The sequence below is a fragment of the Limulus polyphemus genome, unplaced genomic scaffold, assembly GCF_000517525.1.
Source record: "Limulus polyphemus unplaced genomic scaffold, Limulus_polyphemus-2.1.2 Scaffold2261, whole genome shotgun sequence".
Lineage (NCBI taxonomy): Eukaryota > Metazoa > Arthropoda > Merostomata > Xiphosura > Limulidae > Limulus > Limulus polyphemus.
Genome location: NW_013667871.1, coordinates 23,038 through 50,570, shown reverse-complemented (window position 1 = coordinate 50,570; position 27,533 = coordinate 23,038). Strand labels below are relative to the sequence as shown.

At 34.0% G+C, this 27,533-nt stretch overlaps 1 protein-coding gene across 4 annotated transcripts in view; it reads right to left on the bottom strand.

Moving 5' to 3' along the window:
• The window catches only part of LOC106466449 (rab GTPase-activating protein 1-like), a 93,419-nt gene that overhangs the window by 50,765 nt on the left and 15,121 nt on the right, over positions 1-27,533 (bottom strand). For 3 of the 4 annotated variants that reach the window (XM_022394448.1, XM_013926732.2, XM_013926731.2), the window contains exons 2-7: positions 22,936-23,200; positions 13,205-13,427; positions 6,837-7,044; positions 3,957-4,140; positions 2,467-2,643; positions 559-677 (exon numbers count right to left, since the gene is read on the bottom strand). In XM_022394448.1, the coding sequence (XP_022250156.1) occupies positions 559-677; positions 2,467-2,643; positions 3,957-4,140; positions 6,837-7,044; positions 13,205-13,427; positions 22,936-23,154 (1,130 nt within the window). In that variant the 5' untranslated portion in view covers positions 23,155-23,200. Of the gene's footprint in view, positions 1-558; positions 678-2,466; positions 2,644-3,956; positions 4,141-6,836; positions 7,045-13,166; positions 13,428-22,935; positions 23,201-27,533 lie in introns of those variants that run through there. The other variant, XM_022394449.1, reaches the window with a different exon arrangement.

Sequence of the window (27,533 nt, the reverse complement as noted above, 5' to 3'; positions counted from 1 at the left end):
TTGCTTTCACTATGACAACATATGATGATGCCTTTTTTTTTTAAATTGGAAACTACACTGCAAGGCTTTCGTAAAAATCCACAGTTAACAAATGGAGCATAACCAGATGAGATGAAAAAACTTACTTATATGGTGAGAGTCTAAAATTATTTCAAAATAGTATACAAATCCTCTATATATGTTTCTTTTATAACAGGATTTTGTAGATGGCCATTCAGGTTCACTAAAAATAAATTCAAAGTATGTGTGTACAATTTCTGATGTTCTTGATGAAGACATATGGACAAAAGTGGATGATATGACAGATAATTATGGATCATTATGTCCAAAGAAAGAGATCTCAAGCAAAGAAGGCCAACAACCATGAAATTTTTACAAAAGAGCATTATACCACAGTTCTCATTTATCTGATATTTAAGACAAAGAATAAAATTACAGGAAAAGACAACAACAATATCAAGAAACCCAAAGGAGAGGTAAACTTAATAAAGATGAATTATCAGTTAAATATTTCACTCACTTTTAAAATCTGTATACAGATAATTGTTCTTGACTTACCTTTCAATATTTAATTCCCTGTTGTTTGATACCTGCTGAACAGACATGTTGATCATCTTCTCAATGTTGCACCTCAACTTAAAGTAGTCTTTATCTTTTGGGCATGCTGTAAAATTACCCTAAAAAGAAATACTGTTATGTCTTTAGTGGTCTTGTTCTTTTATTTCCATTTTTTTTATGATAAAACATGTTACTGACTTCAACTTGTATACCTAACGTACACTCATCCCAAACTATATACACATATGCATTATTAATCTCCTTCACCCCAATATGCTATATAAGAGTGGCAAATAGCTAACAGGAATATATATATTGACAATCATGATTAATCACACATGTTAGTGGGTTTTCTTGAAGAACCAATAGCAATTAGCTGCACAAGATATGTTAGTAACATGGCTGTGATACCATTACATGCTAAAGGGCTACAAGTGCTCTACCCTGAATGAATCATCATATGATTACCTCTATCCAACATAATTGGATAGTATGGTGATGATAAAAAAACTGTAGTTATTCCTCCTAACTGAGATAAATGGCCAGTGATATGTATCAGTTGATCATTTTAACTGAAGGAGTATCACTGATATCCCCTGATTTTTCCTTCTCACACTGGAGATACTTAACCAAATTACATGAAACTTCTTAAACTTTCTAAATATTAACTTAGTTTCTGATTTAGTATTTATAACATTTTTTAGGTTGTGATATCTCCAAATTTTATTATGCGACACTGTTTTGAAAAAACAAATAATTCCTTTCATCTTAGAATTACAGTTTGTTTTTTTATTATTGATCAGAAAGTTCCATTTTCCCTTATTTGTTATTCATCAATGTATTTCTTTCGATACTTTAGTTTGCCAACTGAAGCAGACATAACTTCTGGCTATAAGTCATAAAAAATATGCAAATACTGACAAATGTATTTGTTACTTACAACCCAACCTTTCAAAATTAGTGTTACCTTTACCTTTATCAACCAATATTCTTGGTTGAGATAAATTTGTAGCTACTAAACACAATTTAGTTTTTTCAATATAAATCAAATTCTTCCATTTACATGTTACTTGAATATGATAAATTTAAAAATAATATTCAATAAAAAAGTCACTCAAATAGTTTTCACTACTTTTCCTCACTAATCCTAACTAAGCTTACCAAATGTCTTGTTACAGAAGAAATTCCTAACACTTTCAAACATACATAAACATTATCAGGTACAAAACCAACGTGAAAAGAAGCTATGAAACGTTCTCAAATCTGTAATTTCTTTCACATCCATCCCTACAGGAGTTCCATTTAGCTAATATTTCAACAAACCATGATTTAATGCATAACCACTTTATTTACTTTATGGTGGCACAGATAGATTATTTTTTCTTTAGTCTTTTTTTTAAGCCATTGATTCAAGGTTGAACTCCATTGATAACTTTTCAGATCATACACTGTGAAATAATAAAACGGTGGCAATGATGTGATGTATCAATGAAACTACCAACAGAAAAATTTTAAAAACAAGAAATGACTATTAAATCATCAAGGGATGATAGTATCATAGCAAGTATAAACCTATACTTTGAGAAAAGCAAGAAAATTCTAAAAAAAAAGTTGATAAATTTGGTGTTTACAGATGATACTCTGTGGAGCTGAACGTAAATTAAAGTTAGAACTTTTTTCCAATTTTTCCTTGTGAAATATACTAAATGTTATATAATTTTAAAATATTTTTGAGTAAAAAAATTGTTAAAATAGAATTAGTTATATTATTAAATACATTTTGATATCTGTTTTATGATGCAGGTGTGCATAAGATACCAAAAAGTGCACACCAGTCATGAAAGGATTAAAAGCATACAGCCCCATGAAACAGAGGAACCACACTTCCTTAGAAATTTTCTACCTTACCCTAAAATCTTCTTCTTTAATATCCAATGATGCTTCAAATGCATAAACTTGTTCATTGTTCTTTACAGAAGTTCCCACAGTTAAACTTCTATCAGAACAAATGGAGTCACTGCGAATTGAAGATAGTTTGGGAACCCGGCGGAAGGCAGATGCAAAGCATTGTAATATCTTAACAACCTGTAAACAGGTCAGAAAAAGTTAAGTACATCATTAACAAAATAATAATAAATACTGTAAATTAAAAAAGTCAAATGTTTTCTATATGAAAAAATTAAAACTCACATAAAATTTGTTTTTGTACTAGTTTTAGTGCAATACATATACCTACAATGACTATTTCTCCCATTCTTCAAGGCCAACATTTTGCTTTTTTCAAGAAACAGGAAAAAGTTATAATGTTTAGCCAGCACATTTAAAATAAAGGTGAAATGTAATAATTTCTAAATAATTATTCTATGCAAGTGATAACACTTTTTTAAACACTTCTATGTGTCATTATGCAAGAATAGGTGTTTACTGAATAGTAGGACTCTGCTTGGTCAACAGTTCAAACTGTTTTCCTAAATCAAAAGTATTCTTTAATGAAATATAACAATGTTAAGAGCTGAAGAATGAAGCTGTTATAAACTGTGTAAACGAAGCAAAGTTTGACAATTAGATTTTTTTTTATCCAGCATTTAACTTAAGTATTTCACAACTGATAGTTCAATATTTGAGTAAAATTTCAAAAAATACTATTTATCTGACTCAAATACAGAACTATACATGCATTTGAAAGATAGAGGTACAAAATATCATGTTTGATGTTTTCATCAGTTAAAAATAATGACCTAACCTTTCTCAACATTATTACATTAACAAACTGTATGTTTTCACTTCTATAAAAACAATATTACTTAAAATACAAATCTTGCATGAACTAGCGGAAGAAATTTACCAGTTTAGAAGTATCACTGATTCTCAACTTCTAAACTAAATTAGAAATTTTACATATTCACTTTGTGAGTGAAATGGGTATTAAAATATTGATATTAAACTGTCTGATTAGAATTTCTAAAACTGGTTGAATTTAGTCTCTCTTTCTAAGTACTCATTAAAAATCAAGAAACTGTAATTTCATATTTGTTTGAATGTTTATATCAAAAACCTAAACATTTTTGTGTAATATGAACTAATAATGAACATCGTGAAATAAGGTATTGATGCTATTGTCAATTGGGATCTGAAGGACTGGCAAAAAGTTTGTAACTTAATCTAGGTTTATTAAGTATATATTACAAAAAGGATTTTTTGCAAAGAGAAGAACGATAAATTAGTGTATACAAAACTAATAACTTCATAGTTTAAGCAAAGTACATGGTCAACTTACACATTACATTACTAAGAACACTAAAATGCATTGTGAAAAAAGACAATCATAAATCTGGTAAAAAGTATAACTGGTGAAAGAGGTAAGATCACAGAAATCAAAAATAATTTTCTCAACTCACTGTTTCAGGGCTGTCACATTTAAAAATATGGCACTGAAAAATGGCAGTTTCAGCTGTATTTCCATGACTACATGTGAAAGCAAAACAGTATGCTTCGCTACTGTCTTGACGGCCACGTGCACAGAACAGTATCCGATGTATGGCAAAGCTAGACATTTCAGTATTGCTGTCAGGCTCATATAAACTGTCAAAATATTTAAATTGAGTTAAATACTTTTAAAATATGCTTATATAGCACAAAATTCAAAAATTTTAAGTAATGTACAACATGCTCATAAGACAAAATTCTAAATTTCTTTACATTTTTAGATTTGAATGTCAGTGGAAAAGTTACTGTTTAGTGAAACATTTATTACATTCACTTATATTATTTCACATTATACTTGCACACCAACGATACATAATCAATAGCTTTCACATGAACTTTCTGGTAGTTTTGAAGATGCATGATCTCAGATTGCTTTTACATTCTCTACTGAAGTGTGTCAAGAAAGTTTCTGTCTAATCACAGAAACAAAAGATTAAACGAGATATCCAACTGATTACATTCAAGCTTACAAGTCAAAAATAAAAAATGAATAACTGACTTCAGTGCTATTACATGTAGGGCAAGCAATTTCTTGTATCTGAATAAAACTCTTCTAAATATGAAATAGTGCTAAAATCTAGGAACAATATAAGGAGAACATACTGAACCTACATTTTATATGGTAACCTATTATAAAGTTAACAAATCACCATCATTCTTCTAAATAAATTTATAATTCTATTTATAATAGGTGATAATGGAGCTATGACAGTTCCATCTCAATGTGTCTAAAAATAAACAATAAATACCAACAATTAATGATGTCACATGATTCAAAATGAGTGGATTGTTTTGTAGCACCATTTTGTGATTATCAATTATCAGCGTTTAGTTTCAAAGTTTTTAATTTTATGTTGTTATTTTCTGTTTTAATACAACAAGCAAATCTTAGTCTGAATATCTGAACAACAAACTGTACAGTTTGTAACTCCACTAATTCTAACGATGGTTAGTTTTGTGGCAATAATTAAATATTAGATCTTCATAATTTCCAGTCTGTGATGTTGGATGTTAGTCTGAATATCTGAACAACAAACTGTACAGTTTATAAAACCGTTAATTCTAACAATGGTTAGTTTTGTGGCAATAATTAAATATTAGATCTGCATAATTTCCAGTCTGTGATGTTGTATGTTAGTCTGAATATCTGAACAACAAACTGTACAGTTTATAACACCGTAAATTCTAACAATGATTAGAATTGGGGCAATAATTAAATATTAGATCTGCATAGTTTCCAGTCTGTGATGTTGTACACAATTTTACAATATTAATTTCAGTGAAACTTCATCTGAAATTGGTTCATTCAAAGTAGTCTTGTATACAATTAAATTTATGCAGAGTTAAAAACAAAATCAAGAACTCATCCTTTCTTTACACAAAATTGGCTGTTTGGAGTAAAACTGAATTTACAGAACTTAGCAACTTGTGATGCTTTGAATTTCACTCAAAGCTACACGAGGGCTATTTGTGCTAGCCATCCCTAATTTAGCAGTGAAAGACTAGAGGGAAGGCAGCTAGTCATTACCACCCACTGCCAACTCTTTTACCCACAAATAGTAGGATATTAGTATATATAAAATCTTTTTAGTTGCATAGTGTCTACACATTTCTGATGGGAAATAATAATCTTTCACATCACAAGTTGGCATAGCCAGGTGGTTAGGGTGCTTGACTCACAATCTCAGGGTTGCAGGTTCGTGTGGGTGTTGTTATGTAATGGTAAATTGTTTTCATCTATAATAGCTGTCAAGTGCTTTTTAAGTGGAAATTATTTGTTAAGCATAGCAGGAACAATCATCATAGCGTATCAATTCCAACTCATTACCCTCTGAAAACAGAAGTTTAAGGTATGCATGTACCTATAAAAGTCATTACTTCCAAAGGGGGGGGGGGGGGGTTAAAGTGCTGGAGCAAAAGCCATATTCCTTATTTGAGCTGACAGTGGACAAAAAGGAGTTCACACACACTATAGATATACTGGCATGTAAAGTTTACACAGTAATACTGAGAATACAAAACCAGTTATTAATTATCTTAAATACTGGGGGAAAAATGTGGACAAATATGAATGCTTATGCATGAAAGGGTATAGTGTCATTGTATATATGTATTAACATGCTCATTCTTATATTACAAATAGTAGTTCAAAGCTACAAAAATTCATAATAACTATTGCTATGTAGATATCATATAAAATATATCTTATAAGGCTAAATGTTAGGGTTAAGCTTAATAATTAAGCCTAAAACAAATTAATACTAAAAACTTAACTCCATTTGAAATCTTATATATAAAGATGACCAGTGGAGCAAAGGCATGTTAAATTTCCTTGATAATTCCTGGCATTACATAAAATACAAATTACTATTTCATAACTTATCAATGCGTAACTTTTGTTATCTCTAAAAACTGCTAATGAACCCATTTTACAATATTCTGAATGCACGAGCTATTTTGTAATTTGCCAGCAATCTATATTATATTAATCTTGTCTTCATTACAACTTATAACTAATCCACCATTTGTCCATAGATTATCTAATACTTGGGTTGTTTTTTAACTGCTGGTACTGCAGTTTCAGAAGCACAGTTAACATGGAATTTATTAAGAAATGTGTCAGGAAAGGCAACTTTATGTCAATACATATTTATACTAGAATTCAATTAATTCTCTACTACATTTTTTTTAAATCATGTATCACTGAATTTATCAATAAAATATTTTGAGTACCCATGAAAGAAATGGTTCCCATGTTTAGTAACAAAAGTAAAATATAAAAGCAAACTTACATAACTGTTCCTTCTGAATGAAAGGGTACTGAAAGACTGATTTCAATTGCTTGATCAGATGATTGCTCATTTAAGATGGCCATATTTCTCTGGATTTCAACTTCACTTCGAGGTGCATTGATAGCAGCACATCCAAGGTACACTATTTTCTTGAATAAAGTCTGTTCCTCATCACAAAACTGTTCAGAAGTTGACCGAGATAAAGGTTCTAAAAAACAGTACATTTATGTAGTTCTAAGTTTTTCTTCTATATATAAATAAAACTTATCAGAAGTGAGAAACCACCATATATTAAAACTCAAAAGAAAAAAACAACACATCATTCCATACCTAACTAGTTAGTTATGATGCTGGAAAAGCTATCCTACTCAAGAAATACCCTTCTATATTGAAAGATGTCTTTAAAATTTTGATATTAAATTCCCAGGAAACCTACTGGGAAAAGTAAAATTCATATAATACATTTCCAAGTTCAAGGTTTACTACAAAACAAGTGACGATAACAAACAAATTCCACAAGTAAAAGAAACCTTAACATATAGCAGATTAAACAAGTAACTATACTTGAGGTTATACTTACCCACAACTACCATATCCTCCACTGCATAACTATTTGTAACTGCTTAGAACATTAGCAGCTACCTCTGGTGAGACAATGACCAAGAACTGGTATCAAAATATCTTTTTAAACAAATTATATAAATTACTGATGTTTGAATATCTGTACTTTGGGCTAAATAACTACCTAAATTGAATGAAATAATTGAGTAAATATGCTTCAACATTACTCTTGCTCACATTTCATTTCTACGTGTTTATTTTTTGATCCATTTAGCTATGTGACTTCTAAAATTTATAAAATAAAAACCTAATTCCAATGAAGCAAGATTTACAGACATAAGCTCTTTAGACGATTACTTTGTATGAAGAAAAAATTAAAAAGATAATAAAAAAATCTCTGTGTGAATGAAAAACAAGCTTTTTCTTTCAACTAGTAGAAACAAACCTCTAAAATGAAACCATGTTGCACAAGTGTGTATGCTTAATGATGGAGGGAAGTGTTATGAAAATACATATCTGTTTAGATACAGAAATTCATAACAGGCAGATCACAAAACGATGTGTTAAAACTGTGTATTCCATAAATACTTTATCATGTAATGGCACTCATAACATAGGAGTATTTAAGTGCTTAAAAATTTCCATATTTTTAGAAATGTAGACTAATTTGGTAATTTTAAATTTCATTAAGAGATTTAAAAAACACTCTTTCTGTATTGGTAAAAAAAACAGCAATTTTTATCTTTTTGAAGCCATAGAAATTTTATTTTAGTTATAGTAAGTACATTATGCTTTATTTGCAAAATGTGCAAATGGCCACCACCAGCAGAAACACTGATCTTATGATGTTACCACTTAGACCATTAACTGTTAGCTTATATTTTTGATTTTATTTGAGGAAGTTTGATACCATTCTTTCTAGTTAGAATGTGGATGAACCCCTTTTGTGAAAGTTTATATGTGTTAAAAAAGTTCATCTAAAGAAAGTTTTAAAAAATTCCTAGCCCAACAGCTTGTTTCTAAATCTTTAAAACTTTCCACTGAATGACTTTGGTCAAATGCATGGGAGTTTTGACTGCTCGAACCACTTTATTTAACTTACTATGATGAGAAAAGTCTAATTCTTGTTCTATCAACTCATATTTAAACTTTCTTTACAGCTGTGTTTCATTACAAAACCACTTGATATAACAACATAAAAGGTTGGCACCCAAGGCATGTACAAAATCTAAGCAGATAAAGACAAATAGAATGCTTTAAAATAAAGAAATGGATAACATATTCAAAGGGTTATAGTTCTTTAGTAAATTTAAAGATATTCATTGAGATGGGCAGAAACATTCTAAAAAGAAAACTCTACTGGAGTGTTGTTTACAGAGAAGACTCCTCAGATCTGCTCAGAAATAAAAAGTTTAACATTTTCATTTTCTTCATGAATTGCACTAAATAAATATTAAAATATAACAAAATATAAATTTTGTAATATTGTTAATTTAAAAATTGTTTTTAAATAGAGTTAAAAGTTATAATTTCCCTAAATGAAAATGTATTTCCAATAGGTACTTCCCTCCCCTCACAAGATTAGCTTTTCTCATTTCATGCTGCCCTCTATATGCAAACTTTTCAGACATATACAAGCCTTCATCCTCCCTCTCTTGGAATGCACAGTTCCAACATGTCTCTCATGTAAATCATCATGCGTCATCTCTCCACCAATAGGAACAGATCAGATGATGTGATGATGGGTACCACACCACATCTGAGCTAGGTATCTCTTCGACATGATCAGTAGGACCATACATGGCGGAACATTAATAGGAACACATTCTCGTAGGAAGAGATAGTTTAGCAATGTGATCTTAAACAGAAATCAGAATCACTCAATCCAATGATGAAAATGGGTAAGTGAGGATGTGTCCCATGGTGTAGAGTGGCTAGGGCACGATAGACCATACTCGGTAAGTCAACTGCATCCAAAACCTCACTCACTGGATACCGACATCCTAGCGACTGTAGGATAAGGATCATATTGTATCCACCTCAGGTCCAAGAGTCAAGAGTGAATCTAACATTCTACTCCAGGAACTCGCAGGGTAGCTTAATACCAGGGATCCGGGAATGTGTCATCTGAAGTCTGAGGGAAGTCCATCACATTCATTCAATCTCTGCAACCATAAAAACAGCCTGAAATAACCCCAGGTTGGTAACAACTTTATCACCTAACGAGGAAAAATCCAGGACAGAAGCAGAAACAGGCCACATAGACCTTCTGCAATCCACAATACAGAAGACAGGTTGAGAGGGGAAGATGGACAACCCGAAACCTGTGTGAGAACTTATGTGATTGGTTCACTCAATCTCCAAAACCTTACTCACTGGGTACCGACATCCACACAAGGGTAGGAGGAGGACACCCAATCAGAGGGGTGAACTGCATTTGGGCGTCTCAACTCCGGGAAATAGTTACTTAACCAGAGGATCTTGTAACTCCCTCTACACAAGCAGAACACCACCGCTTTACTCTGAATTGAATGGTTATAGCTATCTTTGTGGAACCCATCCATCAGGTTGCCTCCATGGTGAACCACCCCTGCGGCTTGGAAATGGTAAGTGATAAGGACTCCTGTACTCCACTGGAAGAAGGGGGGGTGACGAGTCCGAAGAGACTGCAACACCCAAGACAGTGCAATGGGTAATCACAAAACCCTATTTTGAAAAGCAGACCACACCCATTTATTCAATCTAGGCATAGCAGGGATGGGCAGAAATCCCCTTCTGCTTTACCCATGCCATCCATGGATGAGTCAGTCCAGAACAGGCATATTATGATGCAATTATCACAAAGAATTTACACTCGATAAGTCCTCATTAATGCTTTTGTTTCTTTTGGGGGCCCTTGCTTCAGCTTCATTTTGGATCCCACTCTGTGGTGAGTGGTGCCTGACCAGGTATTCTGTCATAGATGGCTATAACCATTCCCACTGTAAGCCATGTTGATTCTTACACATTTTCCATGTCTATGTACACTTACCCTTGAGATGGGGTGTTTCACAAGATTACTTCATGTCACATCCTAGCCGAAAATTGAAAGCACCCAGTACATGACATGCCATCAAATGAATGTGATGTGTGTGGGCTCAATAAAGAAGATCCACAGTAGGAAAACATAGGGATCTGGATCTGGTGCCACCTTAGTGCTTGATATAAGCCACCATGTTAGAACTGTCCGAATGGATCATAACAGGCCGGTGGTTGGAAAAAGAAAGAAAATAATCCAATGCCTGACGAACAACCTAGGAGTTCAAGAACATTAATGTGAAGAGAATATTCCTCCACAGACCAATGATCCAAAATCTCCCAGTGATCCACCCAGGCACCCAAGCCCTGAAGGGATGCATTCATGAACAGATGTAAATCTGGCCATGGTGGAGGAAATGGGACCCCAACTGATGTGTGAGCCCAGTTCTACCACCAATGTAGATCATCTACAAGGAATGAGGGCAGGGATATAGAAGTATCCATTGGATCCCGGGCAAGGTTCCATTGATCGTGAAGGACCCATTGAAGAAACCTCACATGGGCTCTACCCAGGGGGTATGGAAGGGGCTATGGAGGACCACATCCCCAAAAGTGATAGAACCTCGTAAGCTGTGAGTGAGGGAGTAGAGAGGGCTTTCCAAATGACCAATTCCAAGGAATGGAGCCACAGAGGAGAAGGTTGGGCCCGACTGAGATGGGTGTTAAAAACAACACCCAAATGAATAAGGTATTGGGTAGGACAATCCCACCAGAGCAGCTTCAGCCAGGAGCTGACAAGTGTGACAAGATGATTCCTGTTCAGAATGAACAAGAAGAAGCCAGTCATCCATATAAATATGGAAGCGCAACACCAAGGCATGAATATGTTGAGCAAAGGAGTGGACCACACGACAAATCACGTTTGGTGCTGAAGCTAGAATGAAATGTAAGGTGCAAAACTGGTACACAACCCCCCCCCCCCGATGGACAAACTGAAGGTATGGAAGGGAACGCTCTGCCACAGGGACAGGGGTCAGTGCCCCGCTTGTTCCCAACTGCAACAAAGTTAGTAAGGGTAGACTGTTGATGGGTCGAGGCCACCCATGACTCCAAAAACTCAGGAACCCTGTCAAACACATAACACCACAAAAATGACACCATGCAGAGGTCCCTCAGATAAGGAACATGGAGAAGGGTCCATGGTAAAACCATATCACAGCTCAAGAGATCCCAACAACAAATAAACCACGTTTGAAGCACTAGAGTCAAAGATGACAGACGAAGCTAATGTAGAAGTAAGAATGGAGAGGATTTCAGCAGAAAACCCCCTCAGGGTTCCTGTGAAGAGCCTCTGATAGAAGGTGAATGGTAGAAAGGTACCATAACAGGGTCATGAGAGTGAGAAGAAAGGGAGAAAATTGTGCCTGGATTAAATTGGACAGGGTAATCTGGGTTCGCTCCCAAAACAGGGAGAACCAACCGCAACAACTGTTGATCAAGAAAGGGAAAGTCTACCCGATGATAAGCAAGGTCGGACTGATCTGAAGTCTATGGGGGACGAGGCATACTAACACTCTCCCCAAGTTGAGAGACAAATCAGTCCATGTGAACCCTAATATCAGGGGATGGGGGAATACTAAATAGGGGCAGGAAGTTTTTTCATGTAACAGGGAAGATCTAAAGTCATAGAAAACAGGTGTAATAGACAAAACACCACATACCTGAGAGATAAAGTGTGAAAAGGTTGGTGATAGACGAGCTGAATCATCAGGTAGTGAACAGGAAGATGCAGCAAACTCCAGGGGGGGCAAATGATCAAAATCGTCCTGAGTCTAATATGGTTCAATAGGCTCAGGAGGAAGTGGAGCAGACATAGGTGAGGGAGGTTGGCTCATATACTGCTCAATCTCCAAGTGAATAAGCACCAATATATCTCCCAATGGGTCACCCACACCTGTGGCTGAAAATACAGCATCAGACACTGGCGAAGTACTCGAAGTGGTGACTGTAAGTTCAGAATTCATAAGCAGGAAACATGAGGAAGTAATGCTATATGAAAAATATTAACTCCAGAACTGTGAAGTGCAGTAAATAAAGTTAAGAAAATATAAAAATGAAAAAATAATCCATTTCAAGGCAACTGAACAATGTAAAAAGAACGTCTGGAACTCAACAGTTGCCAAATGAGAAATGATAGTTCGTTGGGGCACTTAGAGACAGTAACATGCATCACGTGATAGTACTTCTCTCCTATTGGTGGAGAGGTGATGCATGATGATTTGCATGAGAGACGTGTTGGACTGTGGATTCCAACAGAGGGCCGATAAAGGCTTGTGGCATGCATTTCTGAAAAAGATCACATGTAGAAGGCAGCACAAAATAAGAAAAGCTAATCTTGTGAGTGGAGGGAGAGTACCTAATCGGAATTATCATTTTTACTTGACATTTGACTCAAAAAATTAAAAGTGACAAAAACATTCATTTAATGAAAGTGATGGTGAACAAATATGAAAAGTCATAAGAAAACCAGTAACATTGTTCAAGAGGAAGTCAAATATTTATATTTGTAAAATTCCATTTTTGTAGCAGATGATTTATTCTATGACATTTGAATTATGGACCAGTGATTATTAAAAAATAGTCTAATCCAGATAAGTTTTAATGAAATTGTAAAATCTCAATTCTAATAAAATTTCAACGATATATACACCCACAGTATCAATACATGGATTGTTGAAATATTCCATTTACATTTCTCTACTGGGTAAGTTCAAGATCAGTTTATACACCTGCAGAGTGCAAAGCACCATCAGGATCAATTGCTAGAATAGCATTTTCATCCTGCGTGTTCTTCTCTAGTCCCAGTGGTGACTGTTCTGATTCATCATCTATAATTGGATCACTACATGAAGTAATAGTATCATTTTCTTGATCTACATCCATACCAGCCATTTGTGTTCTATCAACCTGTCTGTTGTCATTATCACATGAATAATCCAAAGAGTCTTCACCCTGAAAGGTATAAACAAAGCAAAATGTTTTTAAACAGTATATATGTGTAGTGTGTCCTATCACATCTGTGTAACTTTTCTTTAAAACAAAAAGTCTTACTCTTAAGATAAAAAAACAAAACAATTTACATGTTTAAACAAAGGTTACAAATGCTTAACATGTTGTCAGAAATGTTCTATAAGCTCATGTGAAATATAATGATAAGACAGGCAACAGAAGTATAAAGTGGCTTTAACAAATGCCAACCAGAATGCTAAACCTGCATTATTTGTTTTACATCCATCAAATGAGCAAGCCAATCATTTTGATGTGGATCCAAAAAATGAGTAAATTTATAAAGACTTTACCAAGTTAATTTGAGTGACAGGTGATTTTACTGATAACTTTGTTTGTTTGTTTGTTTTAAAGCTAAGCCACATTGGACTATCTGGTGTGTACACTACAGAGAATTGAATTCCAGAGTTTAGCTTCGTAAGTCTGTAAACTTAACAATATTCTATTGGGGGGCTTACTGATAAAGATATGTTTTTTGTCTTAACAGTTTCCATATTTAATTTGCACAACGTGTGTAGCCTCTTAAATGAATGTTAATAGTTTTTTGGTAAAACTTTGTATTTTCTCTACCATAACATTAAATGCAGTGAAATAATCAATATATAATGACAACAAAATATTGAGAAACATAAAATAAAACTATTAATACATTTTTTTTTCTCTAGAATAACTGCAGATTATAAAAGATAAATACTTATTTATCCTAACAACTTCAGCTTTCTACCTTTTCATATCTAGTTGCTTTTGATTTTATTACTTACAATGCTATTTAGACCTTACATGAGCATAGACAGGCAATAAACACAGAAAAAGAACTTAGTGTGAACAACCAATCAAGTTACAATCACATGATGCAGTTAGCTGAAGCTCATCTCAAGAAATTAATTTTCTTTGCATTTACTTTTTGTTATCTAACCTAATTAGTTTCTAAATATTACATTTTACTAACTTTTTTTGGAAATATGTAACAATAAAGAAAAAAACACACTCAAAAACATGAAATTTTGGCCTTAAATTAGAGTTGAAGCATATTTCAGTAATTTGTTCTTCAGAGCATACATTCTTAATACTAGTTCTTACATATTTTGTTGGTTCTTCCTGAAATCATTTAATGTTCCTTTAAAATATGCATTTTAAACCCTAAAAAAACAGAATAGAATGTCCCAAAATTACTTTAATTTAATTTGCTTTCTTACCAACTTATAAGTTAGTTTACAAAAATTACATTAGCTACTTAGAGCAGAAAAACACAACTTAAAAACATGAAACTGAAGATAAATATCTACTTAAGGGTGCCAAAATGAAAGAATAGTATAAAGAATACTGTAAAGAAAAAACTATTTTATATTAGTTATAAATAATCCAGAGAATTACAGATTTTTTTTTTGAAAGACAGAATGAAGTGAAAGGGGCATACCACACAGATTTTATATTTCATTAAAGCAAGAAGATTGGAGTTCCACAGTTAACATTTTCCTAATCTGAAAATGTTACCTTTTTGCACAGTCTAACTGTCTTTCTCATGTGTCTGCCTAAGATATTTGCATGCCACTAGCCTTGAAGCAAGTCCAACTCAATTTCATGTGTATTAATTGTGAGATGCACTGGTGCATGATGATGTCATCATGTAACAAAAGCCTTCAACCAATAGGAGGGTGACACAACTTCTACTTGCAATAACTTTCCCTATGCACTTGCACTCATAGTAATTCATTCTTTAACAAAGCAAGATAAAAATATGCACCACAAGTGGGAAGGAAATGTGCCAGAGGCAGGTATCTACCAGAAATACATTTTCAGATAAAGAAAATGTTAATTTCCAAGACAATAAGTCACTTCCACAAACAGTTTAGCTAGAATCTTGTGTTAAATTGGTAGAGGAGCCAGTGCAAAGTATTACCTAGATCAGCTCCTTTCAGCAAGCACCTGAAGGAAATCCTACTGAGTGTAACAGCCAATGGCAGGGGCTTCATAAGGGCACACTCGTGGAAGACTGCATCTCATCTCAACCAGGGTATACTCTTCACCCAGAATGTAAAGGAGGAAGAAACAAATGACTCCGATGTGTCACATGGACAGGCAGAATGTGAACATGACCACCTGAGCACTTGCACACAAATGTTCCACAAGTCATATGTGTAGTGTAGTTGGGGTATGTTCAGACAATACCTTATGTACTCACCTCAACTCAATTGAACAGACTCCAGATGAGAGAGGAGGGCACTTAAGTTATGCAGTATGGTTTGGTATAGTGTGTGCTCACCTCAGCTCTACTGAACAGACTCCAGGTGAGGGAGGAGGGCACTTCAGTTATGCAGTATGGTTTGGTATAGTGTGTGCTCACCTCAGCTCTACTGAACAGACTCCAGGTGAGGGAGGAGGGCACTTCAGTTATGCAGTATGGTTTGGTATAGTGTGTGCTCACCTCAGCTCTACTGAACAGACTCTAGGTGAGGGAGGAGGGCACTTCAGTTATGCAGTATGGTTTGGTATAGTGTGTGCTCACCTCATCTCTACTGAACAGACTCCAGGTGAGGGAGGAAGGCACTTAAGTTATGCAGTATGGTTTGGTATAGAGTGTGCTCACCTTAGCTCTACTGTACAGACCTTGGCTGCAGGAGGAGGGGTCATTAATTATGTATTATGGTTTCATAAAATGTGCACTCACTTCAATCAACTAAACTGAACAGACTCTAGCTGCAAAAGGAGGGCACCACTCCAGCTGCTAGGAACTGGCAAGTGAAAAGAGTCTACAATACTTTACTCAAAGAAGGAAGAGGAGAATTTAAATTTGGGAGACCCAGAAACATACTTGGATCCCCACTGGACCTCCAGCCAGAAAGGTATTTTACTGGAGACAGTATAATGGGTGACTGCAAGATGTCATTTTTAAAAGCCAGCACACATAAGGAAATAAATTGGGCTGAACACTCCCCTCATGCTGGCTTTTTCCATGATATTTCATAGAATAAGTATTGTCTGGATCAGACAACTGAGTAAATATGTATACTACAAGGATACCTCAAATAGTCTTGAGAAACATCCCATCTTGCAGAGGGCACTGGCAGAGCCAAGAGGGATGGTATGAGCGCTTTTCATTATACTGACTTGATGCAGGTTTGGGGTAAGTATATTCTGGAAGGCAACATCAGCCACTTTAAAGGATCATATAAAATTAAAGAGTTCTGAAAAAATAATTGTATGTATTCATCTCAAAGATGATGGGGTGATTGAGGAAAAGTGACCAGTGGAAGCCAAATCCATCAGGTGACAAAACAGCTAGATGGTGTAGATAAGGATAGATTAATGTGTTAAGACAACATGCCTGCCTGAAGGAACTCATTCTAGGGCCAGCAGAGATGAGGTGCAAAAGAATGAGAAGGTGATGAATCAAATGCAAAGGAATGTGAATTTTCCTGCAAACATACCAACCAGAGGAGTCAATTGATGCATCCAATAACACTAAGAGAGAGGTCCATGGAAGAAGATGCATTCCAGGGTAGGGATAGATGGTGGTGGGAAACCCACATGAAATAGGACACCGGAACCAATTTGGGTCTGAATGATCAATTAGGTGAGAGACAGAAGGAAGGAAGGAAGGTAGGAGAGAAAGTAAAGTTAACCTCTCGAGTGGTTGAAGTCACAGGAAGGAAAAAAATCGGATTTGGAAGAGAAGTACATAAGTGCATTGGAAGACAGTATCACAGCAATCACAGGTGCGAAGGAAGAAATAAATCTGGAGAAAAAGATAGTACAAGTAAAAGAAGCCAACGTCTCAAACTGGGAATGCATGAGAGCATACAAATCTACACAAGATCTCAGTGAGGCATAGGGATTGGGTGAAGAGGTTGGAGAAAAATGAAAAAGTGTAACAGAATGGGTGAAATGCCAGGAACAAAGCTGCCTGATGACCTGCAAAGGCAGAAAGATGGTTCACAGTAGGATGGCCAGGAGTAAAGGAGTAGCAGATGAATTAAAGACTCATCACTTTTGTTGATTAACACAGTTGAAGTGGGTATAAAACTGCATAGAAAATTATGCATAGTGGTTGTTGAAAGAGATAAAAAGAAGTATGATGTAGGTTGTCTTCAGTGGTTTGACCTACAGTTCAAGTGGGGACAAGAACGTGACAGGAAGAAGGCCACATGATTGGAGAGTCTGGCTCAATGGGTGTTTAATTATACAAATCCCGCACCTGAAGATGAAAGGAAGATATTCCACAATAAAAATGGGACACATGAGGTGAAGCAAGAGAGAGAGAGGAGAAATTGGATAGAAGGAGGAGGATGAAATATAAGCATAGAGAAAAGGAAATCGAAGCTGAGCTGGGCAAAGAGGTACCAACCATAGGATCCGACAAAGAGTGTCGTTTATCAAGTCGAGGAAACCTGAGGAAGGAGAGAAATATGGAATAAGGCATAAAGGTAGAGGAAAGCCCAGGTCTGGTTGAAAACATCAACAGCCAGAGTTTAAGGATGACAAATAGGGGATCAGAAGAAAGGAAGTCAGGAATTGAGAAGGGTTGCAAAGGTATCCTTGAGGGGTGTGCCCAAACCAAGAGAAAACCTGGAGATGTAGAAACCACTCCATTAGTAGAATGTGGACTAGCTGAGAGAGATTGCCCATCCCCAAGTTTGAAGCTCACAGCAAATGACAGGCAATAAAACATACCCAAGGTGAATGGACTCAGAAGTGTACATCCAATGCTTGAAAGCAAAGGGTTTTAGCCAGAGTTCTCTAAAGTGAAAGAACCTCTCAAACAGGAAGAGACTAAGAAACACAAAACCTGGAGACAAGTTACATCATAGCTCGCAGGCAAAGAGGAGAAGGCTAAATTGAGTGGATGTGAGAAAGGAGTTAGCTCCCAGGAAAACCCCTCTCCCCCCCCAACCAAGCTGCTTCCTGTAAGAACAAAGGGAGAAGAGGAAACCATCCAAGAATGGAATAACAGAAGTCAATCATCCAAGAAAACGAACACCAGCCCTGGGCAATAAACATAGTGAGCAAAAAAGGGGTCAATGCTGAATGAAAAGGAAGAACAAGAAATGGGGAGACATGAAAGAGGTGAATGGAACATAGAAAACATATCAAGTACAGGCCAAGAGTGATTCATAAGATGTACAACACAGCAATCATGGCCAACTGCAGACTCGGGTCAAAGGGAAGAAAAAAGGAAATTGGGAGAGAAGAAAGAGACTAAAGTGAAGAAATGAAAAATGACTGTAAGCAAAAAATGAGACCAACAGCAGGAGAAGAGATGGGTACCTACAGAATTGTATGTGTCTTAAAGTCACTGACAAGAATAGTGATGAACTAGACTTCTGGTAGAGGGAGGACAAGAAAATGAGGAAGGCCTGAAATGGGAAAGTTAGGGGTAAACTATTTATATGAGGAACACGAGTAAAGTGCAAGGTCAAGATAGAAGAAAATAATGGAAACAGAAGCCATATAATATCAATCCAGGTCCCCAGAAAGAAAGGAACACCACTGAAGACATCAGGGCCAAGAAAAGGATCCCAACAAATATCATGTACACAACAAGGAAGAGGGAGTAAAGAAGAATGTAATCCAACCAATCCCAAAAGGAGGGGAACAAAGCGAGGTGGGTCAGAGCAGAAATAGAACAGGCTGGCAAAAAGAAGGAAACAAATGTCTATAGAGAACCCATCTGAAGAAAACTGAAGTGTCTCAGATAGGTGGAGTTAGGAAAGGGACTAGAAGAGGGTAGTGAGAAAAAGACAAAAACATGAAAATGAAGAACCAAAAAGTGAAATAGAAGGTTAGGAGCCCAATGCCCAAGCTGACCAAACAGATACCAAGGACATAGAATTGAGAAAAGGAAATGAAGAAAATCTACAAGACAGAACAAAAAGATTCATAAGTGCAGGGGGGGGGGGGCAAGGCATTTGGATGCAAATCCTAATAACAAGCATGGAAAAAACAAGGTAAACACCAAGAATTGTGGATCGTGGAGTAAAAAATGAAAAACAATAAAGAACACAAGTAAATTATATGGAACAGAAAAACCCTGAGAATAAAATCCAGAAATAGATCAAAGGTTAAGGTTGTTTCTCAAATTATATGGTACTACCCAAAGTCAATCAGGTTAAAGTGATAGTCCAGTAAATCATTTCCAACTGAGAAGAAAGAAACTTGCCCAATGAGAAAGGAGTAGGAGGTCCAGCAAGCATTTGGTTATCCATAACAAATAGAACAATGGCTGCAATGACCCTGACAGTTGACAAGCCTCCACAAGTCATAATATAAATATTCCTTTCTGTGAGAAACATCACTCACACAGGACTAAGTAAAAATCAGTCACACTTGAGAATGAACTCATAATGAAAATTAAAGCTTTTAAAACAAAAGCTAAAGAAGATAAAAAATCAGTATCAATAAATTGAACTAAGATGACAAATGAAAACAAATCTGTTCCATACAATGACGAGAAGAAGAATTAAGTTACCATGAATGCAAGTACATAAGTGGAGTTGATGCTTGTGGAGGTTGCGTCACTCTCCTACTGGTGGAGGGCTTTTGTCGCATGATGATGCCATCATGCACCAGTGCAGTTCACATTAATACATGTGAAATTAGGTGGAAGATACCTCAAGGCTAGTGGTATGCAAATCTCTTAGGCAGATTCAGGAAGAAAATAGATAAGCTGTGTGAAGAAGTGAATTATCTTGGAAATGATATTCTAGATTGACAATGTGTGTTTCTGATTAGTTGGACTCAGAAATTCATATAAAGGTAGAAAGAAAACCTGAAATGGTTCTTCAAGAGTGCAAACATTTCATGTGACACATATAGTGAAGATTATGAATATGTTTAAATATTTGCATTTATAAAATATAATTTTATAAAAAGGTTGTAATATTCACTATTTGACCCTCCATATGCATATGTATAAATATGGATTGCATGGAAATGAAAAAATAAAACTCAAAATATTTTATGAGAAAAAGCTGATGATAGAAACAATGAACAACTCATTACAAAACTTTTCAACTTATATCTTTTGAGAATAGCTGAAGACAGTTGAAGAATAAAGAACGATAATGGCTTCTCCCATTTTCCACTGCTCTTACTCAGCTGTGTTCTCTGCATTTTATGGAATTCTTCCTCCAGTTTTGTTTCCATTTTTCATGATCCTTCCAGCACTTGCACAACACTTTGGATCAGGATTTGTGATTCATTTAACAAAATGATTCTAACCTTACCTTATATATATATATATATATATATATATATATAGTAATGAAAATATGATTCCTAAAGAACATGCTTCTTTCATGACAATAATAATGCATTAGTGTAAGAAATTAATATTTGCAGTGATAGTTTACAGGCAATTTTACTAACTGGTCTGCTTGACGTGTATAGTGTTGCAAAGCTAAGCCTAACCATCATCACAATTGTGGTAATTAAGGTATATATACACACAAATATATTTCTTGTTAATAAAACCTTTTGGTGAAAATAACAAATATTGCTGGATCATGTAATTCACAATGTTAATGTGTTTCACAGTTAATGTTGTTAATTCATCAGGTCCTAAAGTGAGCTTCCTTCAACTACTGACTTAAATCCCTTTATTATAACTCGTCTACATCCATTAAAACTCGAGTGTTGAGCATTCTTTATAACATGCATGATTTATTACATGTAGCGACTTTTAACTCAACCGTACATTACTGTTTTTTGTCCACTTATTTGAGTTACACATTTTAACAAGTATATTACATTTAAAATCTTTGAGTGTTGAAGTTTCCTAAGTTGTTGCAAAGAACTTATAACAATCACAACATTTGGCATAAACCAATCAGCGCATGTGGGTTTCTAAATTTTCAAATGTCATTAATTTATTGATCATTCTTTTATGGCAATTTTTTTAAATAAAAAGTTTGTAATTCTTACAGTTGGCCAAGATTGATTTGTTATATTACTTTGTATGTGTTTCGAGTTAAAATCTATATTCTAATGCTTTTTGTTTTTATATACACAATAAAAAACAAAAAAGACATGTTTTAAAATTTACTACCTATCTGAAATGTGAAATTGGTCAGTACTGGAAAGTTGGAAAATAAACACTTTCTTCATTGTTGTACAGAATTCAAATTTCACGTATGGTTAATATCACACTTTTCAAGGCTAAAAAAAATGTTTTAGAACAATGTTTCCTATATGTCCCCATTGCAATGAAAGAACTAATATCAAACTGAATACACACATACTACAAACCTGAAAAGTCATAACAAAAAGAGTATAGACAGCAATGCAACATAATAATTCATTGCACTGACTCCCAAATATATACTTGCAATGTACAAGCATAAAGAAAGATACTACTAACAATGCTACATGGTACAATAAATTGTATAGAAATGGAGAAAAAAAAATCCTAAATTCAGATGTTTCAACTGTAACCAATTAAATTAAATTTGCACAACAACTCCCAAGAATAGCATATTGGAAATGCTTTTCTAGAGGAAGCACAAATCTTTAAAAATTTATCTTTACAGTCTAATGGTTACATCTGATGTTTCATGCAACACTGTTGGGGATTTTATCAAAGCACATAATTCATGTTAGTCACATGTGAAAGGCTTTAGCTTGCTGGTGGTAAATGTGATGGAGACAGAAGATTTTCTACACAAACGGCATCAAAATTAATCTGTGTTTCTACATATATTATGGTTGGTTGGATAACTTTTTGAGATTTATAATAACTCAGTTGAAATCTGATCTTAACACAAGATAAAGTCATTGTTGTGGGAAGTGACTCATTGAAAACTTAACTAGCTTGAAACAACTGATTGTTTTACTTAAAACCTGGAGAACACGGTAATGACTTAAACTTTACATATGACACCGGGCTTCCTAATACTGGTATTACTGTGAAATCTGCATATTGACATCATTTCATGCAAGCAAATTTAACTAATCACAGAAGATCAACTATTAGACGTGTGTGCAAACATGCAGGTGATACTTGATCACTTACCAGTTTATGTTACCACATTAAGAATACTGAAAGCTTATGAAATCAAATTAAAGTAATTCTAAACTAACTTAAGATACTAACAATGATACTATTCTAGGTGTACCATTTCAAAAAGCATTACATGTAAATACTGAAATAGCTGCCAGTCTCTACTAAAAAACTTGAAAATAAGAACACAACATTTTTATAGGATTGAACATGTTAGCAGAAGGAACCTTGAATTTTACACTTGTAGTTAACAATGGAAACTTGTAATGCTTGTATTTGAGAAGTTTGTCATGATGATGAAATTGGATGACTTTGCATGAAGCCACTTGTCATTTGTCAACAATTGTTATATATCTCTTCTAAAGCTTTGTAACCAATTTTAATCAAAAACTATAGTACATGAGAAACGCTTTTGAGAAAGTGTCATTTTTACAGTTTAGCAATTCTACTGAAAGTTACCTGTTTAATGTTGTTAGTTGTTAAAATATAAGTAGAAACATCTGCTACATTAGTATATTTAGCATCCTGTAAAGTTTCCTTTTCAGAGTCCACAATATTTGTTTGCTGTAACTCAGGCTCACTGGTGCTTACAATTTCATATTCGTCACTAGTGGCTATGGAATCGGAGCTTTGACTACTTTTGTCTTCCATGGTTGGCCGTAAAGCCAAGGCTTCCATCACATCTACAAATCCCCAAGTGTCGGAAACATACTAGCGAAAAATCCTGCAACAACAAGAGCAAAAATACACAAATAACTTCAGGAGATTTACCAAAATATCTAATTTCACGTAAACTACATAAAAAACAACACAGAGCACCACAATGAAATTTCCAAATTTTTTAACCTAATTTACACAAGATTGAAGCAATCTTCTGACTAAAAATGTATCTATTTCCTCTTAAAAGTACATCTACGATGTTTACTATACACATGCATCTAAAATATTTTTACTGCAGATTTGTCTGCAAATTTACAGTCAGCCAGAGTGAAAGATGATTTCCATGCTAATAATAAAAATATTTGCATAACCTCTAAAACCTCCTCAGTAAATATCAATTTTTTTAGTAATACTTTTTATTTAATCTCTTATTTGCTCTACTCTAACACTAAATTGTAGCAAAAGTTGAAAAACATGAAATAAAATAAAAAATACCATTTCTTTTCCTAGAATGACTGCAGACTGTAAAAGACAATTACAATCATTCTTCTGAAGAACTTAAGGCCTCTTAACTTTTCACAACTGCTTTAATTTTATTGTTTTGTTGCTCTTTGTACAATGTCCAACCTACCATAACAACCAATAAATCACCCAGCAGGAGTGTGGAGAGTTTAGGGTGAATGAACTTTGTGATTACATCACAAAATGTCTCACTATATACATTCCCCATGCCTTCCTTGGTAAGTAATCATAAAAAATTTATTTTCTTTTAAGCTTGCTTGTATAGCCTAATAGTTTTTAAGTTTTATGTTTTAGTTTAATTTTGTTAAAATATATATAACAAAAACAACGAAGAAACTTGGCACTTACCTTAGCCTTAGGCCAGTTTGCATTTGGGTAATTGCTTTTGTAAGCCTTCTTTTTACTATGTTTTGTCCAAAAATATTTCACATATGCATTTTAAAACATAAAACTTAATCAAGCACTATAATCAGGCAAACAACTAATTTATTCTGACTTTCTGACTAAGCTATAAATAGATTAAAAAATATCATTCATTTTTGGAGCAACAAGTTCGGTTTACACATCAAGAGCTACTTGTGATACAGGGAGATAAAGAATCAGAATTCATATAAATGTTTCCTTTTGAAATTAACCCTATGTGCATGGGTGTGGGTCAAAGTGTAGATGCCACAACTTTTACAGCTACATTAGAAACTTAAACTTAATTATCAATATAGGACAATAAATTTGACATCTTACTGTATGAAGACCAAAGTCAGTGCTCTGGTAGGTATAGGTTTTCATAAGTCACTTAAAAAGTCAGATGAATTACAGTAGTTTTGGGACATTCTGTTTTACAGTTTGAATTACTGTTTGTGTTATAAAATGTTTATCATTTTTTGGTATACCAACTTAGTGAGAAAACTTTAGGATCCCTGAAGACCAGCTTAAGACATCTAAATCTTGAAGCACTAAATTTACTTTTATGTAAATTTTTTTATTTATTGATATACATATGAATAACAAAAGTAACTGAAACACAAATATTAAAAACTTATAAGATAAAAAAAAACTTAGATAAAAATTAAAATAAATAAATTTACTGACCTTGAAAAGTGAATGATGAGGATGATGAATATTTATATGTCAAATGATATAACCTGAAATTTTGTTTATCCTAAATTTTCAGCACTCCCACTAGGTGATTTATTGCTATTCGAGGTACTTAGACTTACAAAGAGTAATAAAATAACAAAATTATATGAAAATAGAAGAAATCTGTTAAGAGCTTGAGGCTGTTTAGGATAAATAATTGTAATTTTCTGTAACAACCTGCAGTCATTCTAGAAAGAAATACTGGTAATTTAGATTTGTTTTGGTTTCTGCAATGGTTAAAAGATTGGTCAAATGTACTGAGTCCTTTTAGTGTTAGAGTAGAAAAATAACAAATAAAATATAAAGGTTTTATCAAACAAAAAAACTGTTGATATTCATTCAAGAAGTACTAAGGGTTATGTAAATGTAATATGAAAATCAACTTGCACCTCAGACCAGTCCAAGTCCAACTAACTTAAGTAAATTTAAATAAATTTTCAATACAAATACTTTATTAAAAATTTGATCTTTATGTACAACATACAAGTAATATTTGATGAAAGCTTAGCAAATTTCAAGAAGATACAGCAAGAAATGATGAATTATAGTAAACATTAATTCTACAATAGGGGATCGGTCCAATGGACAAACTCTGTGCATGTAAGATTAAGTAAAACTTAGATAATATAAAAATTTGAATTATATGTTTTAATGCCAAATTTATTGATATACATTGCTAATAAAGCAGATTAATTAAATTTTGAATTTACTTTGTACAAATGTCATGACATATGCACTTTAACCCACCTGTATCCAGACTATTATTCAATATAATGAACTATCTATGAGAAGTAATTACATTGATTAGTGTCACATCAACTAACTGATTAATCAAACTTACAATTAAATAAAATGTCATGAAAATAATCAACTAATCAAAGTTGTGGTTTCTGATTATTACTTATATTATTCCAACTATCAAAATAATGCTATTATATTTGTTTAAGCACAAAGCTACATAATGGACTATCTGTGTTCTGCCCAATTTTAACTCTACAAGCTTTGTTTTCTTAAAATTTTTCAACTTTCCTAATTTGCAGTTGGGGGGGGGGGCTCATAATTCAAGAGTCTTGGGTACAGATCCCATTACCACCAAACTTGCTTTAACAAATACCACTAATTGCCCAGCTCTAATCATAATAGTGTTACCATAAGTTTGCTCAATAGTTAAATATACGTAATAAACGTAACAATAAATAAGCAGCAAAAACAGAATAGCATCAAATAAATACAGATCCTCAACTATAACAAAGTGAAACAGAAAGTGTTATTATCAATCACTTTTTAACATTGTTGATTAATTAAACATATGCCTTGGATAAAGGTGTTAGCTAAATATTATTAAATAATAATAATAAAAATAATCAGAGTAAACAAAACAGAACAGAGTAACAGTAACACTTCAGTTAGAAAATACATTTCTCTTACATTATGTACACTAGGATTAACACATTTAATTAAAGAAATGCAGCCACTAAATGTACTCCCATAACGGTCTGCTCCAATGCATGAAATGATCTTCTATGTTCTGGTGGTATATGTTCATATCTTTTTTTTAATACAACAACTTTTGTTATGTAATACCTGTTATACAAATAAAAGATCAACTTTTCCCTGTAATGACATTATTTATGATTATAATTCAAACAATGTCAAAAGCATTTTTTCAACAAGAGAAAACAATAATCTAACACTGCTCGAGTGCAGCATGATAAACCTTTGAATGTTTAGGGCTATCTTCAAATTCCTGGCTAGCCAATGAACCTTCAAATAGAACCCTCTAAACCACCAATGCCAATCCCTCAGAATAATTCTGTTCATGCAATGTAGCAATGAACAGTCAAAATATGAAATACAAAAATGTTCTTAATGAGAATCTGGAGTCAGGGTAGGTAATTCAACTGAAGAAAAACAGCAGCTACCCTCTCCTGTAGCCAGAGTGTTGGGTGGGAATGCCTTATCATAAGTACAGAGCCTTCCTAAAATAGATAAAAAGTATGAGAAACATTAATGACATAAATCATCTCTGACTTTTAGTTAGCAACAGAAGGAAATATAGCTACAGGGAAGGATGATAGAGTGAAGAAGTCACTAAAAGTTCAAAATAAGGAGATGGAAAACATCTTAAGACAAGAATCAATTCCTATGAGGATATTGTCTAATTACACATGGATATAGTAAACACAAAATTCAAAAACATCCTGAAAGAGAAAGGGTTGAGAAAAAATAATTTAAATTGACTGGTATGACAGGAGACTTAGAAGATTATAAAAGATCAAGAAAGTAGGTGATATTAGAAATTAAGACATCAAAAAGGATGTACGAGAAAAAGTTGTCTGAAAATGTAAAAATTAACTGTAAGGATTTCTTTAAATACATTAAGGGGAACAAAATGTTGGGATAGGATCAATGGGGGATGATAAAGGAAAGCTAGTATCTGATGATTATGAGAGGGCTGGGTTATTAAATTTTACTTTTTCTTCAGTTTTTACTAATGAAGATTTAAGCAGTATTCCACATCTTGATCAGTTGATAAATGGAAACAAGATCAAACAAGATGATTGCATTAATTCTGAGGTGGTTAAGAAAAAATTGGGAAGTTTAAAAAATGATAAGGCTCCTGGGCCATATAATATATCCACAAGGGTTTTGAAGGAGGTTAAAGATTGAGTATGTGAGCCACTTGCTTCTATTTTTTTATCAGTCCTTGAATAGTGGGCAGCTACCAGAGGATTGGA